The sequence below is a fragment of the Populus nigra genome, chromosome 4 (assembly GCF_951802175.1).
Source record: "Populus nigra chromosome 4, ddPopNigr1.1, whole genome shotgun sequence".
Lineage (NCBI taxonomy): Eukaryota > Viridiplantae > Streptophyta > Magnoliopsida > Malpighiales > Salicaceae > Populus > Populus nigra.
The window spans coordinates 12,114,124-12,131,098 of record NC_084855.1 but is presented as its reverse complement, the minus strand read 5'-3'; the positions used below and the strand labels follow the sequence as shown (position 1 = coordinate 12,131,098).

At 37.3% G+C, this 16,975-nt stretch overlaps 2 protein-coding genes across 3 annotated transcripts; one reads left to right on the top strand and one right to left on the bottom strand.

Moving 5' to 3' along the window:
• Window positions 1-557: 557 nt before the first annotated feature.
• Window positions 558-3,182, top strand: LOC133692474 (ubiquitin-conjugating enzyme E2 4-like). The gene is made up of 6 exons (XM_062113450.1): window positions 558-789; window positions 907-986; window positions 1,553-1,667; window positions 1,789-1,841; window positions 1,949-2,077; window positions 2,866-3,182. Exons 1-6 carry the CDS (start codon window positions 746-748, stop codon window positions 2,994-2,996), a joined length of 552 nt encoding a protein of 183 aa, XP_061969434.1. The 5' UTR covers window positions 558-745; the 3' UTR covers window positions 2,997-3,182.
• A 129-nt stretch (window positions 3,183-3,311) lies between these two features.
• Window positions 3,312-15,934, bottom strand: LOC133692473 (ATP-dependent helicase BRM-like). Of its 2 annotated transcripts, XM_062113448.1 has the most exons (15): window positions 15,550-15,934; window positions 15,242-15,433; window positions 13,069-14,376; window positions 11,620-12,951; window positions 11,291-11,403; window positions 10,946-11,036; window positions 10,730-10,816; window positions 9,785-9,877; window positions 9,623-9,706; window positions 9,333-9,536; window positions 7,624-7,866; window positions 5,961-7,517; window positions 5,343-5,873; window positions 4,869-5,120; window positions 3,312-4,152 (listed from the first exon to the last, which is right to left on the bottom strand). In XM_062113448.1, exons 2-15 carry the CDS (start codon window positions 15,410-15,412, stop codon window positions 3,508-3,510), a joined length of 6,711 nt encoding a protein of 2,236 aa, XP_061969432.1. In that variant the 5' UTR covers window positions 15,413-15,433; window positions 15,550-15,934; the 3' UTR covers window positions 3,312-3,507. The 2 variants fall into 2 exon arrangements, with proteins under 2 accessions (XP_061969432.1, XP_061969433.1); XM_062113449.1 differs by having other exon boundaries at window positions 10,946-11,033; window positions 15,242-15,933.
• Between the last annotated feature and the right edge of the window lie 1,041 nt (window positions 15,935-16,975).

Below are 16,975 nucleotides of genomic sequence, written 5' to 3'. Positions count from 1 at the left end.
CGAAATCTTTTAAATTGAATTCAATCCAGAAATTTCAAAGAAATTTTATATTTAAAACAATTAAATTTTAAATGAAATTAAATCTTTAAAAATGCTTAGATTTCAACTCCTCTAATTTACAATTTTAAAAAGAAAAAATTTAATATTAAATTTATTTTTTTCAAAATATTCGTCTAGCCCTGTCTTTTTTTAATATAAAGTAATTACTACAATGAGAGGTAATTAGGCTAATTCAAACTTTAAACAGATTTACTTGTGATAAATTTCCATGACCTTCATGTCATTATAGTATAAAGAACTAAGCTTTTTTTTTTCTTTTTTTTTGGCAATCGTAGATATTCGTGCTAGCTTACTAATTTTTTTTGACCGCAAAGATGCTATTACCAGTAGGGACGCCATGTAATGATGAAATAAATAGTAAAAAGAATGATGGTAAAAATGAGAGGAAAAAAATAAAAATACAGCACAATAGAAAAAAAGTAAGAAGACTATAACCGTTAGCAGCCGTGTTTATATATATATATATATATATATATATATATATTATTCATTATTATCCCTCGCTAGTCGCAACTGGTGTATTTAAAGTACATATTGATGTCCTAACCATTGTCGTCGCTTCTTCCAGTTGTACAAGCAAAACCATAACCATAGCCTTCTCTTCTTCCTCTCTCTCTCCCTCTTTTGATTAAAATATATATATCTTTGAAACAGTAATTAAGAAGGAAGAAACCAAGAGGAAACCATGTCTTCCCCGAGCAAACGCAGAGAGATGGACTTGATGAAATTGTCAGTCCTCTTATTCAGTTAGCTGCAGTTGTTTCTTTTTTTATCAGCTTTTGGTTTTGATTTTAACTTCTTTTTTTATTCTTTTTTGGGTTTATTTTTTTTTTGGATTTTGAATAGGATGATGAGTGATTACAAGGTGGAGTTGATCAATGACGGTATGCAAGAGTTTTATGTTCATTTCAATGGACCCAATGAAAGTAAATCTTCAGTACCTTTTTCTTCTTCTTCTTTTTTAGCACATATTTATTTTCATTTTTATCGTCTTTTCTATGGGATAATTAAAGTGATTGCTTTTGTGGGTGTCTGTTATTCTTTATTCTTTTTTTTTTGTGTGTGTGTGTTTATACAGATGTTGATAAATGAAAATATCATCTGTGTTTTGTGTTTAATAGAATATAGTTAGCAAATTAACACCTCAGATTTTATTTTTTTTTGTGAAAATTTTAATTTTTGGATTTCTGCACAGTTCTCTCATTCAACTGTTTTTTGCAGTTTGTATATCCTAAAAACTTAAATGCCTTCTGTTTCAGAAAGAAGTTCACTTCTAGGAGGTTTTTTTTTTTTCATTGCACAATCTGCATTTTCTCAGACCTTTTTAGCCCAATTTAGAACAAGTCTAATCCTCAAATTCATTTTCTTGTTGAAACTTTTTTATTTTTACTTCATGTCCAAATTTAATATACCAAACTGGGTATGGATATTTTTGGTTTCAGCAAAAATAAGCATCTTTTACCCTTTGCTCTCATGTGATGGATTACTGCAGGTCCTTATCATGGAGGTGTGTGGAGGATAAGAGTTGAGCTACCCGATGCTTATCCTTATAAATCTCCCTCAATAGGTTTTGTTAATAAGATCTACCATCCAAATGTTGATGAAATGTGAGTAAACTAAGTATGAAAACAAGAATTATGATTTTCTAAGCTTGGTAAATCACCACATTTATTTGCTTATAGAGGAATACTAACTGAAGCTTAACATATTCATGGATTCTAATCTCAGGTCTGGCTCGGTTTGTTTAGACGTTATTAATCAAACTTGGAGCCCCATGTTTGGTAAATATTTTTGTTAGGCCTTTTCAGATAAAAAAAATAGTTTAAGCTGCTGTCGAGCTGTAATGTTTTGGGTTTATGTCTCACAAGTTGATACACTTGTTCTCCAGATTTGGTAAATGTGTTTGAAGTATTTCTTCCACAGCTTCTTCTGTATCCTAACCCATCAGACCCATTGAATGGTGAGGCTGCAGCTCTGATGATGCGTGACAAGCCTGCTTATGAGCAAAGAGTTAAAGGTAGTGATATCAGTATCTGAAATTGGTTGATCAACTTTTCCTGTAATGAAACATGAGAAAAGATCTTGATTTTCTTGTTCTGAATCAAGTTTCATTGATGATTCTACCTGCTCGGCCGAAACCCTTGGAGTGCACTAGTTCATTATGGCATACACACAGCATCCTAGAATAAATGGTCTCTAAAGACTCAAATTTTAGAAAATTTGAGCTTTTCACCATTTCCAAAAACCTCAATTATCATGCAAGTCATAATGTTGAATAGATGCTCTTAAGAATTTCAGTTTAGCATTTGATGGCGACTGATCCTTTGAGATGACCACAATTGATTTCTTTGTTGTGTCATAATTTGAAAACTGAACTAGCAATAGATTGACCTGCCTCCTCAGACTTATGGAGTGTTGTATTCGAGTAAAACAAGAAGCTTCGTTTCTTCTTGAAGGTGTTAAGATATAAACCAGATCAATCAGCTTAATTTAAGTAGAACAAAACTCGTTGTTATGATTGATTATTTAGGTATACTATCACTGTCGAACCCTGAGCAGTGCTTCATCCTGTTTTTTCTGGTAATTCATCTTCTTTTGAAACAAAGTTGTGGACAAAATGAACTTCTACCTGATCATTCTCCAGGAGATGTATTCTTTTGTCAATCAGATTGCATATCTAACTTAAGTTATTATACATTGATATCTGATTCCTTCATTCTGTCGTGGATGTGTTCTCTGCTTTGCAATTCAACTTAATTTGTGCCCATTTAACGTTACCTATACTTTTATTGGCTCCTCAACCAGAATACTGTGAGAAACATGCCAAGCCAGATGACATTGGAGCTGCCCCAGAAGAAAAATCAAGTGACGAGGAGTTGAGTGAAGATGAGTACGAGTCTCTTGATGATGAAATGGCAGGCCAAGCAGATCCATAGCGAGCTGTTGCATGCCCTGCCAAGCTTTTGTGTCTGTACATATTTCTAGCTTCTGTTAAATCAATCCTAGCAAACGTTCTCGTTTATTGGGCAGGAAAAAAGAATTCCATGGCCTCGTTATCTGTTTCTTTTGTAAAGAAAAGCATGTTCACTTTGTGTTCCAGTCTTTTAGTTTTTGTTGTGCAATCCCACCTCTTGCGATTAAGTTTAAGCTACATGCATGCATGCATGCAAGTGCCACCACCTATGGTCATCAGCATCATGGGAGCCATCAGCAAAATGAAGATAAACTTCAATCAAATAGAGGCATAGCAATAACTACTTGGCGCGCATGCAAAAACTACTAAAATCTTGCAAAGAGCAGTATACAATGGAGGAGCAATGACCTACAACTATATTAAAAGCACCGGTTTACAGCACTGGCACAGGCCACGAAGGGCCACTTGTACACACTGCGGCTGAACTCGACTACAAATTTTTCCATTAAATTATACACTATGCTTGAGAAAAATCATAAATGGCTTGGCCGCCTTTTACCAGCATCTGTCCTCAACCTCTTTACAGGATTTGCCCAACCAACACTCCCCGCACCACCATTTGTTGGTTGAGGTTGATTCACCCACCCTTGCTGATGGGTATTCTGCTGGTTTGGTCTCGCATCTTTAGGGATTGAACTCAAAATGGGACTCGTGATATTACGGCCCATGCTCGGGGGGGAAACTGGACCACTTGATCCAGTTCTTGACCTCACAACTGACTTGTCCCGGTCTTTCCTCTTCTTCTTGCAGATAACCAACTCCCCTGGATGCAGTGGAGAATCATCCTGCGGATATTGTTCTCGACTACTGCCACTTCCACTCCCAAGCCTTGTTTCCTTCTGGGGCACATGGACCCTCCTTGTGTCTTCACCAGTAGGAATGGATCCTCGCTGCATTGGCTTATGGGTAGTGCCGTTGTCAGGTTCTACATCATTTATTGACTTGTGTCTCTTGATTAGACCAAGAGCAGCTTGTTTTGGAGATGGAGCTGAAATTGAAGTTGATGATGGACCAGAGAAAGAGAAAGTATCCCTCGCCTCTCGGAAATCTGTGTCTGGAAACGCAATCTTCAAGATATCAAAAAAGAGATCATGCACCTTTCTTGCTTCAGTTCTAACCTGCATGGTTTAAACATCCCTTGAGATTCTAAATGATTTTGAAGTTTGACCAAGAGAATTAGCTTTGACAATAGGGGCATGATTGGGAGTTAAGGCAACTAATTGAAGCAATAGATAGAAGAATATCGCATAATTCCATTATTCTGACAATTTGCCATTTGTTAAATGATATGCGAGAAAGAAATTGGGAATTTTTATTCATGGATGCGAGGAAGAATTTTGGAATTTTCATTCATGGGAAAATTCTATGAGGTAGGCATAACCAAAGGATAAGCTTTTTGCAAGCACAGTAGCTTCCAACCTTTCTGTCTTTTCCTTTAATGGGATAATAGATAGAAAGTTGAACTGCACCACATTCAGAGGTGATGCTTCCATAAATTTCCCAATTGCACCAATCCATTATGTAGATGTGAAAGAAAAAGAAAACCAACAAGAAATATATAATTGGACATGTTAAAATTACATATCCAAAATTTTATGATGGAAAAATTTTATAGATCTTGAAGATAACAGAGCACTCCAGAGATTGGTGTGATACATGGCTGGACACAAATTCCAAGCTGAATGATTGACAAATGTCATACCATAAAAAAATTTCAATGACCATGTTCATGCTTCGAAAGGGTATCCAAGATATTGTCAATAGCATTTTCCAGAAGAAAATGTTAAAAAGAGAAGAATTATGTTTAAACACAAGTTTGGATGAGAAGTCATACCTCATGCGAGAACCCATAAAATTGCATTGCACCTTTTAACATGAATTGCACGTCGAACACAAGCTCCATTACTCCACTATACTCCAATCTGTCAACACGTTGTTCAATCTTACGTAAATCCAAAAGATTAGTTCCAGCACCACTTATGTAACCAGGATTTTCAATCCTCTTCCACAAATCAGCTAGAAGAGGTACAATTTGTTGCCCTTCCTTGTCTATTCTCCTTTGAAACTTGCTAATAACATTTTTACACTGCACAATTGAAACTTCCAGTTAATATACAGAAATACGATGTAACTAGAAAGACAAGTTAAAAAAAAAAAAGTCTACATTAAAGAGGAATACAAAAAATATAGTGCCAAGCAGATCTTGATTTTCTCCTGTCAAGCCCTCTTTTAGACAAGTATGATTTATCCAATTATATTATATTAACAAGACAAGATAAATTAAAATAATAAATGACCAAGTACATACCCTTCTCTGGATGACATCAGACATCTTGCCCAATGTTGAAGCACCACTTGTACTTGGAACTTTACTATCCCAGCTCTCTCTAGAGTGTTCAGCAGCATCCTCTGCTGGAGCAGACTGCAAATTCAATCTGCTAGATTTTGGTGAAGCCCGCAACTTAGATGTTTTGGCTATTCTTCTTGAAGGTAGATTTCGTCTACTTCTTGAGGAATCACTCTGATCATGCTTGAATCCACTGGGCTCTACTAATGCTTTCATGTCAGTATCACTCTTCAACTGTGCTTGATATTTATTATCCACTTGGAATGGCAACAGAAAAGAATCTCCACGTTGCACATCATTGCTAGACTTCTCCTCTGGCCTTTCAACAGTGAGGCGAGGTCGAAGCCGAATACTACGTTTTCGTTTTATTTTAGGTTGTAGAACCTGTTCATCTTCACCTTCATCACGATCATGTATCCAACTTCCCGATTGCTGGTGATCCATGTGAGAATCTCCAGACACCGCAATTTCCCCCTCTTCTAATTCATCCGGCTGTAAAATATTAATGGAATAGTAAATGGATAGCAAAACCAACCAAGTCAGTAATGAAGCACACGTATAGAGATAGAAGAAACATACCAGCTTCTTGGAAAGTGAACCTGGTCTAGCTTCTAAAGCAGAAAGAGACCCGAATTTCCGAGGAGAAACAGGAGAGATCATTCGTGTCATTCTTCGGCTGTCAGAGGATGACCCTGAGGAGCCAGCTTCATCTAGTGCATGATCATTTCTAGTGCTTTCCACAGCTTGGTGATACTCGTAGCCCCCATCACATGCTGGACCATCATCTTCTGATTGGTCCTTATTAACAGGTGGTGCCCCAACAGCATCACTGGATTCATCATCTTCAAATTCCCTAATTTCTCCCTCTTCTTCATGTGCAGAATAACCATTTCTCTCATCAGAACTTGCCTCAGAATAGTCTCCAGTTTCTTCATCAATTTCCTTGTAATTAGGAGACTTTTTCCCTTTCGGCCGCCCCCTTTTTCTTTCAGTTTCCATTTCACCGGATGCCATGCCCATACCATCAGCAAAAAGGATCGCTTTTGATGGTTTCTTCGATAAGACAGCAATAGTAGCATCCACTTCTTTTGTACTGGCTCGAAGCCACTTGGGTACCTGGTCATACCTCGTCATCTCCTCGATCCAATCAAATTCTTCATCCATTTGATCAAATAACTCAACTTCATCTTCACTCCTGGCTATCATGCGATTTACCTCTTGGAGTGATGGAACATCATGCAAAGTTTCTTGATATCGCTCTTCGTCATGCAATAATGTCTCTAAAGTCATCCGCCTTTCCTCGTGTGTTGTTCTTTGGTCAAAACGCCCAGCATTGATAACCTCATCAGCCATGTCAATCTTGTATTGCTGGATATTGTTCCTTATAAGGCTCTCAATAGAACCCATATATCGATCCTTGCCAACAAGGTCATCTTCTAGATCAACTGTACCTCCGCTTCTTAATTCATCCTCCTTTTGACAGCTAGAAATTTTGTTAACAACTGCTTCCATATAAATGACTTTGACTTCTCTTGTCTGTCCAATCCGGTGGGCTCTAGCAACTGCCTGTTCCTCATTCTTAGGATTCGGATCAGGATCATATATGACAACTGTGTCAGCAGACTGCAGATTAAGACCCCTTCCAGCTGCACGAATACTAAGCAAGAAAATAAAGCAGTCTGAACCAGGGCTATTAAAGTCCACAATAGCTGATTCACGATCTTCAAGGCTAGTTGTTCCATCGATCCTTCTGTACACCAGTCGGCGCCATTGCAAGTATTCCTCTAATATATCAAGGAGTTTTGTCATGGTGCTAAAGAGTAGCACCCGATGGCCTGTTCTTTGAAGTTTTATGAGTATCCTATCCAGAACCCAAAGTTTTCCACAAGATTTAACAAGGAAATCCTTGGATAAGTCGTTAAAATACGGGTAATTAAGCAAAGGATGATTGCAAGTTTTTCGGAGCTCCATACATCTGTTATTTAAAGTTCTATACACCTTAGCCTGATATGCTGGATTTTTTTGAACCCTGCGCTTCTCATCCTCAGGGTCAACTCGGATAGTGCCAGTAGATTTGATCCAATCATAAATTGTACTCTGTATAGCAGACATTCTACATCTCAAGACAATGGAAACCTGCAGTGCAGCCCTATATTAGAATCCATCGCTTGAAGACACAGCAGTATGTTAGAATCCACAACGTGAAAACATCATGATTGATGATGACAAATTAATGCCATACCTTGGGTGGAAGTGAACCTTCCACATCTTCCACACGACGTCTGAGCATAAAAGGCTCTAAAATTTGATGAAGTCGATGAATTATGATAACCTTCTTTTCAGTCTCAAGCCAGTCATCCTCTCCATCATGCACAGGAGCTTCCCTTTGAAAGGGCTTCGAGAACCAATCATGAAATGCTTTACGATTATCAAAAACTTCTGGTAGAAGTAAATTCAGTAGTGACCATAGCTCCTTCAAGTCATTCTGCAGAGACAAAAATCAATCTATGTAAAGTCATTGCCAAAATACCTTGTCGAGGAAGTTAAAATTGAATTTCTGAGCCATTATTTTTCTTAATATCACAATCTAGCTTCATACATATCAAAGCAAGACCATCTAATTTTCATTTGTAAGCCACAGAGATTCCAATCTCTTGATCATTACCTTGAAACCTTTTCACAAGTCTTATCCAAAATGTAAGAAGACATCCAACCAGGAATCATAATATGTGCAAACAGAAACATATCAGCAGATGTAACAGGTTCTCTGATGGAAGGAATTTTTCCTTGCTTTCCTACAAAATCATGAAGAGGGAAGACAAGGACATGGATACACTAGTATAGTATATCACAAACATCCTAGTCAAACACGGCCAGGTTTTGCAAATCTTGCTAATCCTCCATTTTTAAAACTTGGCATCAGGAAATGGTGGGATGCTTGGATACTATAATAAGCCTGAAATGAATTTTTATTTACTCTGCTACATGTCAGATAAAGTTGGCAGTTTGATTAAAAAAATCTCTGAACATCAATTTTTTCCCTTGTGTACACTGTTGGAACATTTTTACCTGCTCTTAATTAGTTCAAACAGAATTGTCATTTAGAAAGGCCATGCTTGCATGTAGTAGTTCATGATTTATAAACATGTTTTATGCAGCTAGAATGATTATTTGGTTAACGTAAGGTTCAGTAGAACAACAGCCTTTTTGTGAATAACAGTGAATGCACAGCAGCACACCGATATTAACAAGAAAGATATCGAGGCTGCATTCAGGATAAAAACACAAAACAAAAGGTGGAGAGAATAGAAAATTACAATCTTATTGTGCTTGGAAGGAATTAAAATGTAAAAAAGAAAAGGTGAATAAGGAACAAAGAACTGCAGCTAAATATGTAATTGTCCTGCAAAACAATGCTGATCTATAAAATCAAACGTGAAAAAGGCGTATCTATGTAAATCAATCTAGTAAAATGTAAATCAATCTAGTAAAAACTGAAAGGATTTATTTTCTTCCATTTTGGAGAAAGAAAATGAGCCTGAGGAGAAAATTTTGTCCCCGTCTTCCATGGCTCACTTTTTCAATCTTTTCTAAACAGCAGTAATATCAATCTAGTAAAATGTAAATCAATCTAGTAAAAACTGAAAGGACTTATTTTCTTGTATTTTGGAGAAAGAAAATGAGCCTGAGGAGAAAATTTTGTCCCCGTCTTCCATGGCTCACTTTTTCACTCTTTTCTAAACAGCAGTAATATCACCTATTCTTTCTCCAATTTTCTTCCTGCTTTCACTCTTTACTCCTATCTATCCTCTCCCAATCACTTTAAATAGCAGTCAGACCACAGAAGCCCAGACTACATGACTGTTTTGTGGTGATAAGTTTTCCCAGACACACAGATAAGCATTTGTGAAACAATATTGTGTAACTGTAAAATAGACAGCTTTAACAGACCTGTAATGGTGTCCCTGTGAGAAGTAAGCGCCTCTGGCAGCGATATCTATCAAGATCACGGGCTAAAACTGATTCCCTGTCCTTCATTCTCTGTGCCTCGTCAATTATGATGTACTTCCAATCAAGTTTAGAAAGTTTTGTGCGATCATACATGATAAACTCGTAAGTTGTCACGAGAACATTAAATTTCATGGCAGAAACCTCCTACAGAGAGCCAGCAAAAGAAAGCTCAACAATTCATCATAAATCTGAAGAACGAAAAACAAATGGAGTAATGGTGGTTTTCTTACTTGGGAAAATAATTTTGCGCGCTGATCCTTTCCACCAACATAGTAAATGCAGGACACAGATGGCAGCCAGCTGTGCAGCTCGCTCTGCAGCATGAACTCGGTCAGGCATCAAAAAGCACTAGAAAAACCATACCATTAAATGTGGAACCAACAGTAACTAACCTTCCAATTCACCAAAACAGCATTAGGAACAATTATAAGATGCGGTCCATAGTTTCCTTTGAATTCCATTAGATAAGCAATCAGTGCCATCACCTGCATAGGAGCAAAATTATCAAAGAATAGCAAGTCCACATTAAGAAAAAATGTTCATTATGTCATCTATAAATTTTTCTAGTTGACTACCAAGCTGCCAAAAGAACTGAAGGAAATGTGCCAATACGTTCACTTTTCTTAAGCAAAAGACCAACAAGTTCATTATACAACTACCACCTCATATATAAGAATTACTCCCACATTCACATGCGAGTTTGCTAAGAAGAAAAAATGGGTACATGCATCATTCTTCTTTTCTTGACATTTATAACATTAGCTTTTAGGGTTTCACAGTTAATTTTCTCAACTTCTATAATTTAGGTTTAAACCTGCAATTTTATCTAGTTACTCCTTTTCTTATATTAAAAACAGGCTTTTAGAGTTAGATTGTTATGGCAATAAGTTCCTTTGTACATAATCAGTTAAAGCTCCAGGGTTGTTAAATACTTCTCGTTATTTAAAAGTGAACTTTTTCATAGGATACATACCTTGATATTATTTAATTTATATGATTTAATCATTGACACAACAGATTCATCTTTTGATTTATTAGATTTTTATCCTCATAAAAAGAAAGTTTCTAGGATTTTCAATTGGTAATGAAAAGTTTCATAGGGTACTTTAAGAGTATATAAAGAAATAAAATCCTTTAAAATAAATTTTTAGTTGAAGTTATTGATCAACAAAAAATTCGATAGACCTTATTGGTCTGTTGCTTGTGAGAAGTGTACTTATTAATAGTTTTTCCAAGAACAAAGGATCCACATATGTTTTCAAATTTTTCATTTTTCAAAAAGGATGTGGTTAAAGGCTTAAGCTTCCATAAAAAAGAAGCTTGAGCAAGAAACTTACCTGCACAGTCTTTCCAAGCCCCATCTCATCTGCCAAGATTCCATTTAATTTGTTGTTATACAAAGAAAGCATCCACTGCAATCCAACCTGGTGGGGGAAGGACCAAACAAACACACAGAGATCAGTAGCTTAAGAAACTTACAACATAATAAGGCTTGAAAAATAGCAAAAAAAAAGAAATAAGATAAAAAGGTACAGTAAACTTTAGTGACCTACAAGCTGATAGTCTCGTAAGGTTCCTGTTCGTAACATAGATGGTTGCCTTATGACCCTTTCATTCACTGCATGGGCAAGATTGTAATATCTGCTGACAACAGGGAATGACAAAATTTAAAACTATTACAATCAAACACCAATTTTGTGCAGGAAGAAAATATGGAAGTCAAATTATATGTATGTGAAGATTGGTTGTTAGATACATTTTGAATAATATTGTATTGCATAAAAGCCTCCCATCTCTTGGAGCCAACTACCCCATCAGTACTTAATAAATCGCTTGACCAGTTCACTCCTCTCTTCAATGTAGGAAAAATGACAAAATAACTCAAACAAATAACTTACTTGTTAACAGATGAACTGTCCCTGGGTGCATTCATTTCCATAAACCGGTTTCTTATCATTACTTCCTCGCTAGTACAAGCTGCAGCTGCTCGTACTTCTTCTTCTGATAGGCCCTTTAATTAACAATAAAACTAAATGAAAAGGCAGTTTGAAACAATACATCACATGAAGAATATGAAAAGGAAATTTACGCATCAGAAATCATGAAAGAAAAGGGGGGATTTTTTGTTTGAAGATAAATGAGGCATGTAGCTTAATTGTGCAAGAAAAATGTGAACAACGAATTGGTGGGTTGCAGAGAGAGAGGGAGAGAGAAGAATAAATCATGCCTGCAGTCGAGCAGCTGCAGCGGCGGCATTAGCTGCCTCCTCCACTTCCTGTTGATTCTTAGTAGCTGTTATTTTACCACCCAGCTTATGAAGATATTCTTCTGTCTGGGTCAAGAATGATGAGAGAACAGCATATCTCTCAGAAGCATCGCCTGAAATGCTAGTTTGTTGCTCCAACAACATTTCTCTGTACCTTTCAACATCATTGTTCTTTAATGCCTCCATCCTTTTATTTCGGTCATCATCCTTTCTCTTTGAAAATTCCCTCAACATTCTCTCATGGTATTTGGCAACTCCTCTGTTACGGGCAGTGCGTGAATCACGGATGGCCCAATGAGACTCAAGAAGTTTCTTGCGCCACTGCATGATGGATTTCAATTGCTTCTCTCTTATGGCTTTCTGAGAGGCCTGTACCTGTCTCGTCAGCTCCATCCTTTGACGCTCACATAGCCGAACAAACTTCCTGTATAGCCTGTCAGGCATTGCCATGATTTCCTGTTGCTGCTGATCAACTTCATCCCTTAAACGCGCCTGTAGATCTAGAAGCTTTAACTTTTTCTCTTCAATCTGTAACCGCAACACAAGATCTGGCCTAATCCTTTTCCTCTCTAAATTTACTGCTAAGAGACCATTGATTTTCTTCAAATTCTCTAACCTTTTCCTGGTAAGCATTTCCACGCCTTCCTCAAAAAGAAGATCTTTGACATCATAGGCCAATGTTAGGTTATTATTCGTGTTAACTATCCCAGTTGACCCAACAGAGTCATGTTTCCTAGTAAAAAAAGGAAAATCAAATAATGGTCCGTGATACTTTCTGGTGGAGCCAGAATCTTTTGTCTGTGGCACAGTGCTCACTTGTGCAGGTTTCTTAGCTTGCACAGCATCAGATGCAGGAAACTGTGGTGCAACACCCTTTCCCCTATCTGATGCAAGATCACTTATAACAGGAGCTTTCTGAAGTCCATGCTCACTCTCCTGGTCTGACTTGACAGAAAATGTAGCAGTTTGCTGCTCTTCCTTCCCAGAAGCCACCAAGGGCATGGGTTCCTTCATCACAGCCGGTGCCTTTTGCATATTAATGGTTGAGACAGCTGCTTTCTCATCGCCAGTAAAAACTTCCTCTTTAGAAACATTCTGTCCATTCATAGATGGCATTGCTTGTAAATCCTTATCATTGGACTCCGGATGACTTGCTTGTTCTTCAGGAATCTTTCCACCTGGCCTGTCCTGATTACTTCCTCCTGCAGGAAGAAGTTGCTGCTGCAGTTGCAGCTCAAGGGGTGGTGGGGCTATAGCTCGAAGAAGCTCTTGTGGAAGAGTACCTTCTCCTTTCTGTCAAGCAATTAAAAAAAAAAGTATGATCTGCTGAGTGCTTATTAAGTCAATTGAAGTTTTCACGTGTACATTAAAAAAAAATGTAAAGTGGCGAATGAAAAGAGATTTCCAGACCTTCAATCGCCTAAATGCTAGAATTTGTGCTTTCAGAACATGTGACTGCTGTTTAGTGAACCCGGTGCGCTGTTGTGCCATCTGAACAGCTGGCCCACCTTGTGAAGAGAAGCGGTTGCCCGAGCCTCCTTCAGTAGAAGGACCAGCAGATTGTGGAGAAGATCGATTCAGTTGCCTGAATTGCAGTGCCTGTGAAGTTTCTGAGCTGTTTAATGCATTTTTTGAAGGCAAAATCTGATCCACACCTTGGCCTGTGTTTGCAGGCATTCCATTGCCAAGCACAGCTGTCTGTCGAGGAGGCGCTTGGTTCTCTCTGCTGTGAAAAGCCTGCTGCTGCATTGCGAGGTTGCTAGGGTTATTCACCATGCCTCCACTGGAAGTTGAGCCAAAGGGACCAGATGGAACAGTTTGCCTGGCTTTCGCAGTGCCAGACTGCCCAGAGACATCACTGGATGAATTAGCACGAGGAGAACTTTCACTTGCAATGGATGGAGAGGCAACCTGCGGCTTTGACACAAGGAGATGTGATGACTGCGCACCAGGATTACTTTCATTTGCCTTTAGTTGTGCAGCCATCCTTGCCTGCATGAATGGAATAAGCTGAGCCATCAAGTTGACATTTGCAGGTTGTGACAGATCAATGTTGCGCTCAAGTGCCCATGCTTGAATTGCTTGTAACTGTGCAGTCATTGCGAGATGGTTGTTTGCCATGTTTTGGATGGTTTGTGGGGCCTGCATGGGCCTCGTAACATTTGCAGGCATTAGTTGTCCAGTGGCAGTAGGCTGGAGTGGAGACTTTTGCTCATTCCTCTGATCAGAGGCTAGGTGCTGACCTTGTTCTACCTGCTTTTCACTACGAGAAAAATGGTCAGATGAGTTCTTAGAAGAGGATGCCTGAGCCTGATTAGCCGCCTGCATGGACATGAGTTCCTGCATTTTCAAATTTCCCATCCGAATGTCCTGATCCTTGCCAGCAGTAGGGCCCAGCATTCCTATTTTAGCTTGTTGCTGAGACTGCATTGCCAAGGCCGACTTTTGTTGGGCGGCCTGGAAAGCATATTGAAGATACGCCTGTTGCATTGGGTTCAAAGCCTGTTGCTCAACACCTTGATTCCTATTCTGTCCATCCTGAGAGGAACCATGTTGTCGAGCCAAATCAAAAAATTGCCTGGACTGTTGAGGCGTTTGCATTGAGCCTGGAGATGAAGCAAAATTGTTCCCTACCGTAACTCCTTGAAGAGCCCCAGCTTGATAAGCTAGAAGGGCTTCATTTCCTTCAGGTTTTCTAAGTAATTGTTGCTGTAATGCCTGCATGGACAGTTAGAGATATAAAACAAACGTACCAAAAGTTCACCTGAAAAAGAAGATTCAAAATCCCCTTTCACATGAGGAAATCTTAGAACTAAAGACAACAATCATTCAATTCACTAAGTACACAAAATCGGATTCAGAAACAAGCACAAAGATGGTCAACTGAACATTAGAATCACCATTGCACCTTCCCATTGCCAAGAATCTAAAGGAGAAAGCACTGTAACTGCATGCATGATGGATCTACAGGTCCATTTTTATGTCAAATGCACCATATACTTTCAGTAACAAAACAAAATGAAAAAAAAAAAATTAGTTCCTCCATCCAAAATTGCAGCTCAAAAATGAAAGCCAACAAAACACAACAGGCAACTGCAACCATAAAATTAGATGGACTCCACCATGAACATCAACTACAATACTTCTGATGAATAACTTCATGATCCTAAACAAAAAAAGGGTCTTCTTTATTTTTGTTAAAGTTAGAAGAAGAAAAATAAAATCACAATATCCACATAAACTAACAAGGAAAACAAGAGACATGATCAACTATAAATTACACATCACCCAGATAAGGAAGGCTAAATGGTAATACAAAATTCCCAGTAGCCGACCCCGCGCTTAGTTGTCATTAGTCTTCATTCTTGAAACAAAACCTCAAGCAAACATGGATGATTAATTACACCTAAAAATAGTTTAAATGACCTAATCTTCTCCTAAATTAAATGCATGCCTAGTTTGCCTCATCCAAACTCATGATTAATCAAAAATTCAAATTAATCAATCACATTAATTACAACTAGAATTCACTAATCACATATCAATTAATCAAGTTTGATAAATTGAAAAAAAAAAACCTTACCTGCCTAGGCTGCTGCTGCTGCTGTACTGAATCGAACCCCAACTGAAGGTTCCATACAGCAGCAGACGAAGACGAAGAAGAAGGTGATGCTGCAGCGGATGAAGTGGACCCCGCACGCCCAGCCGGTCCCACCCGACCGGGCCCACCTCCTCCACCACCACCGGATTGCATGCAAATTTACTCTATAAACCCCTAATTAATCAATAATTATAAACAAAAAAAAATTCATGCCCGGACAAAAAAGAAATCGAAAGATAAAATGTTGTTAAAAAATCCCTCCAAGAATTTGAATAAAGCTCCGATTTTACCTCCGATCGCAACGTTAGAAGAAGAGGGAAAAGGGGAAAAAAAAACAAAAACAAAAAACAAAGCTTGCTTCCTTGCTTGCTTTTAGTCTGTCTGTCCACTTTCTCTCTCTAGGTTTCGAATTTTCTCTCACTACAAAAAAGGCGAGAATATCGGTGAAACGAGGAAGAATGGATCCAGAGAGAGAGAGAGAGCGAGAGCAGATGATTGTTTTTCACTCTCACTGATACTTGTTTTCTCTCTCGCGATTGGATTTCGAGAGAAAAATAAAAAGGAAAAGGAAAGTCTTAATTTTTTTTCCGGGTGTTAAGAGTCAAACAAACCCTAAGATTTATTGGTTTTATTTGGGGGTTTTTATTATTTTATTTTTTATTTTTTGAACGGGAAGGAGTAAATTGGGGTTGGTACCTGGTAATGAGTGAAGTTTTTCTGCTTTTCTATTTTATTTATTTCTTCTGTTAGAGTGTGGGTCCACGTGACGACTACGGTTACAAGTTTACTAAAAGGTAGTGTAGAGGTTTAACCTTTGCGTCTGGTTATAATTACTATTTTGGTCCTTTAGTTCATGGAACGGGAGATCTCAAAATATCTGTTAGTTCCTTCGGAGTTCCTTTTTTTTTTTATAGTGTAATTATAATTGTTTTTTAAAATATTTTTTATTTATAAATATATTAAAATAATATTTTTTATTTTTTAAAAATTATTTTTAATATTAACACATCAAAATTATTTTAAAAAATTAAAAAATCTCAAATTTTTTTAAAAATGCTTTTAAAATGCAAAAATAAACAGGGACACATGCTTGTTTGGGAGTGTAGGTGCGGTTCAAAATATTTTTCGCTTGCAAATACATTAAAATAATTTTTTTATTTTTAAAAAATTATTTTTTTTATCAGCAAATCAAAACGCTCCAAAAATATTAAAAAAAATTATTTTAAAAAAATATAATTTTTTTAGAAACACGGATTGCTCATATTTTTAAACTTGGCCTTATCTTTCCGAAATCGAATTAAAACCAAATCATTTTTTTATATATTTTTTAATTAATTTAATCAGTTTTCTATCATTTTTTAATTTTTTAGTTTCATTAATTTTTTTGTTTTTCTGCCGACCAAGCAGGTGATAAAACAAAGCTTAGTTCATTGCATAAAAAATAGTGCAATGCCACTACACAACCGATCCAAGAAGGTTCCATGAGAAACCTACCAGCCTGCCAGCAGTTTCCACGACTCAATAACGTGTAAGGAGAGTCTGAGATTGTGAAGCAAGATAAATATTAGATTAATTTATTTATTCTTGATTTCAGTATATTAAAATCAAAATAATTAATATTAAAAAATATTAATTTAATATATTTTTTAAGTTAAGAATATTTAAAATAAAAACAGAAACAAAAACTGTAGCAAACACCTGAGTAAGCTTTAAAAA

Coding starts and splice junctions, on each gene's coding strand:
- LOC133692474 (XM_062113450.1), top strand. CDS start 746: ATGTCTTCCCCGAGCAAACGCAGAGAGATGGACTTGATGAAATT. Junction 987..1,552: donor TTTCAATGGACCCAATGAAA/GTAAATCTTCAG, acceptor GGATTACTGCAG/GTCCTTATCATGGAGGTGTG. Junction 1,842..1,948: donor AACTTGGAGCCCCATGTTTG/GTAAATATTTTT, acceptor CTTGTTCTCCAG/ATTTGGTAAATGTGTTTGAA.
- LOC133692473 (XM_062113448.1), bottom strand. CDS start 15,412: ATGCAATCCGGTGGTGGTGGAGGAGGTGGGCCCGGTCGGGTGGGACCG. Junction 14,377..15,241: donor AGCAGCAGCAGCCTAGGCAG/GTAAGGTTTTTT, acceptor CTGTCCATGCAG/GCATTACAGCAACAATTACT. Junction 7,867..9,332: donor TCACAGGGACACCATTACAG/GTCTGTTAAAGC, acceptor TTGTCTCTGCAG/AATGACTTGAAGGAGCTATG.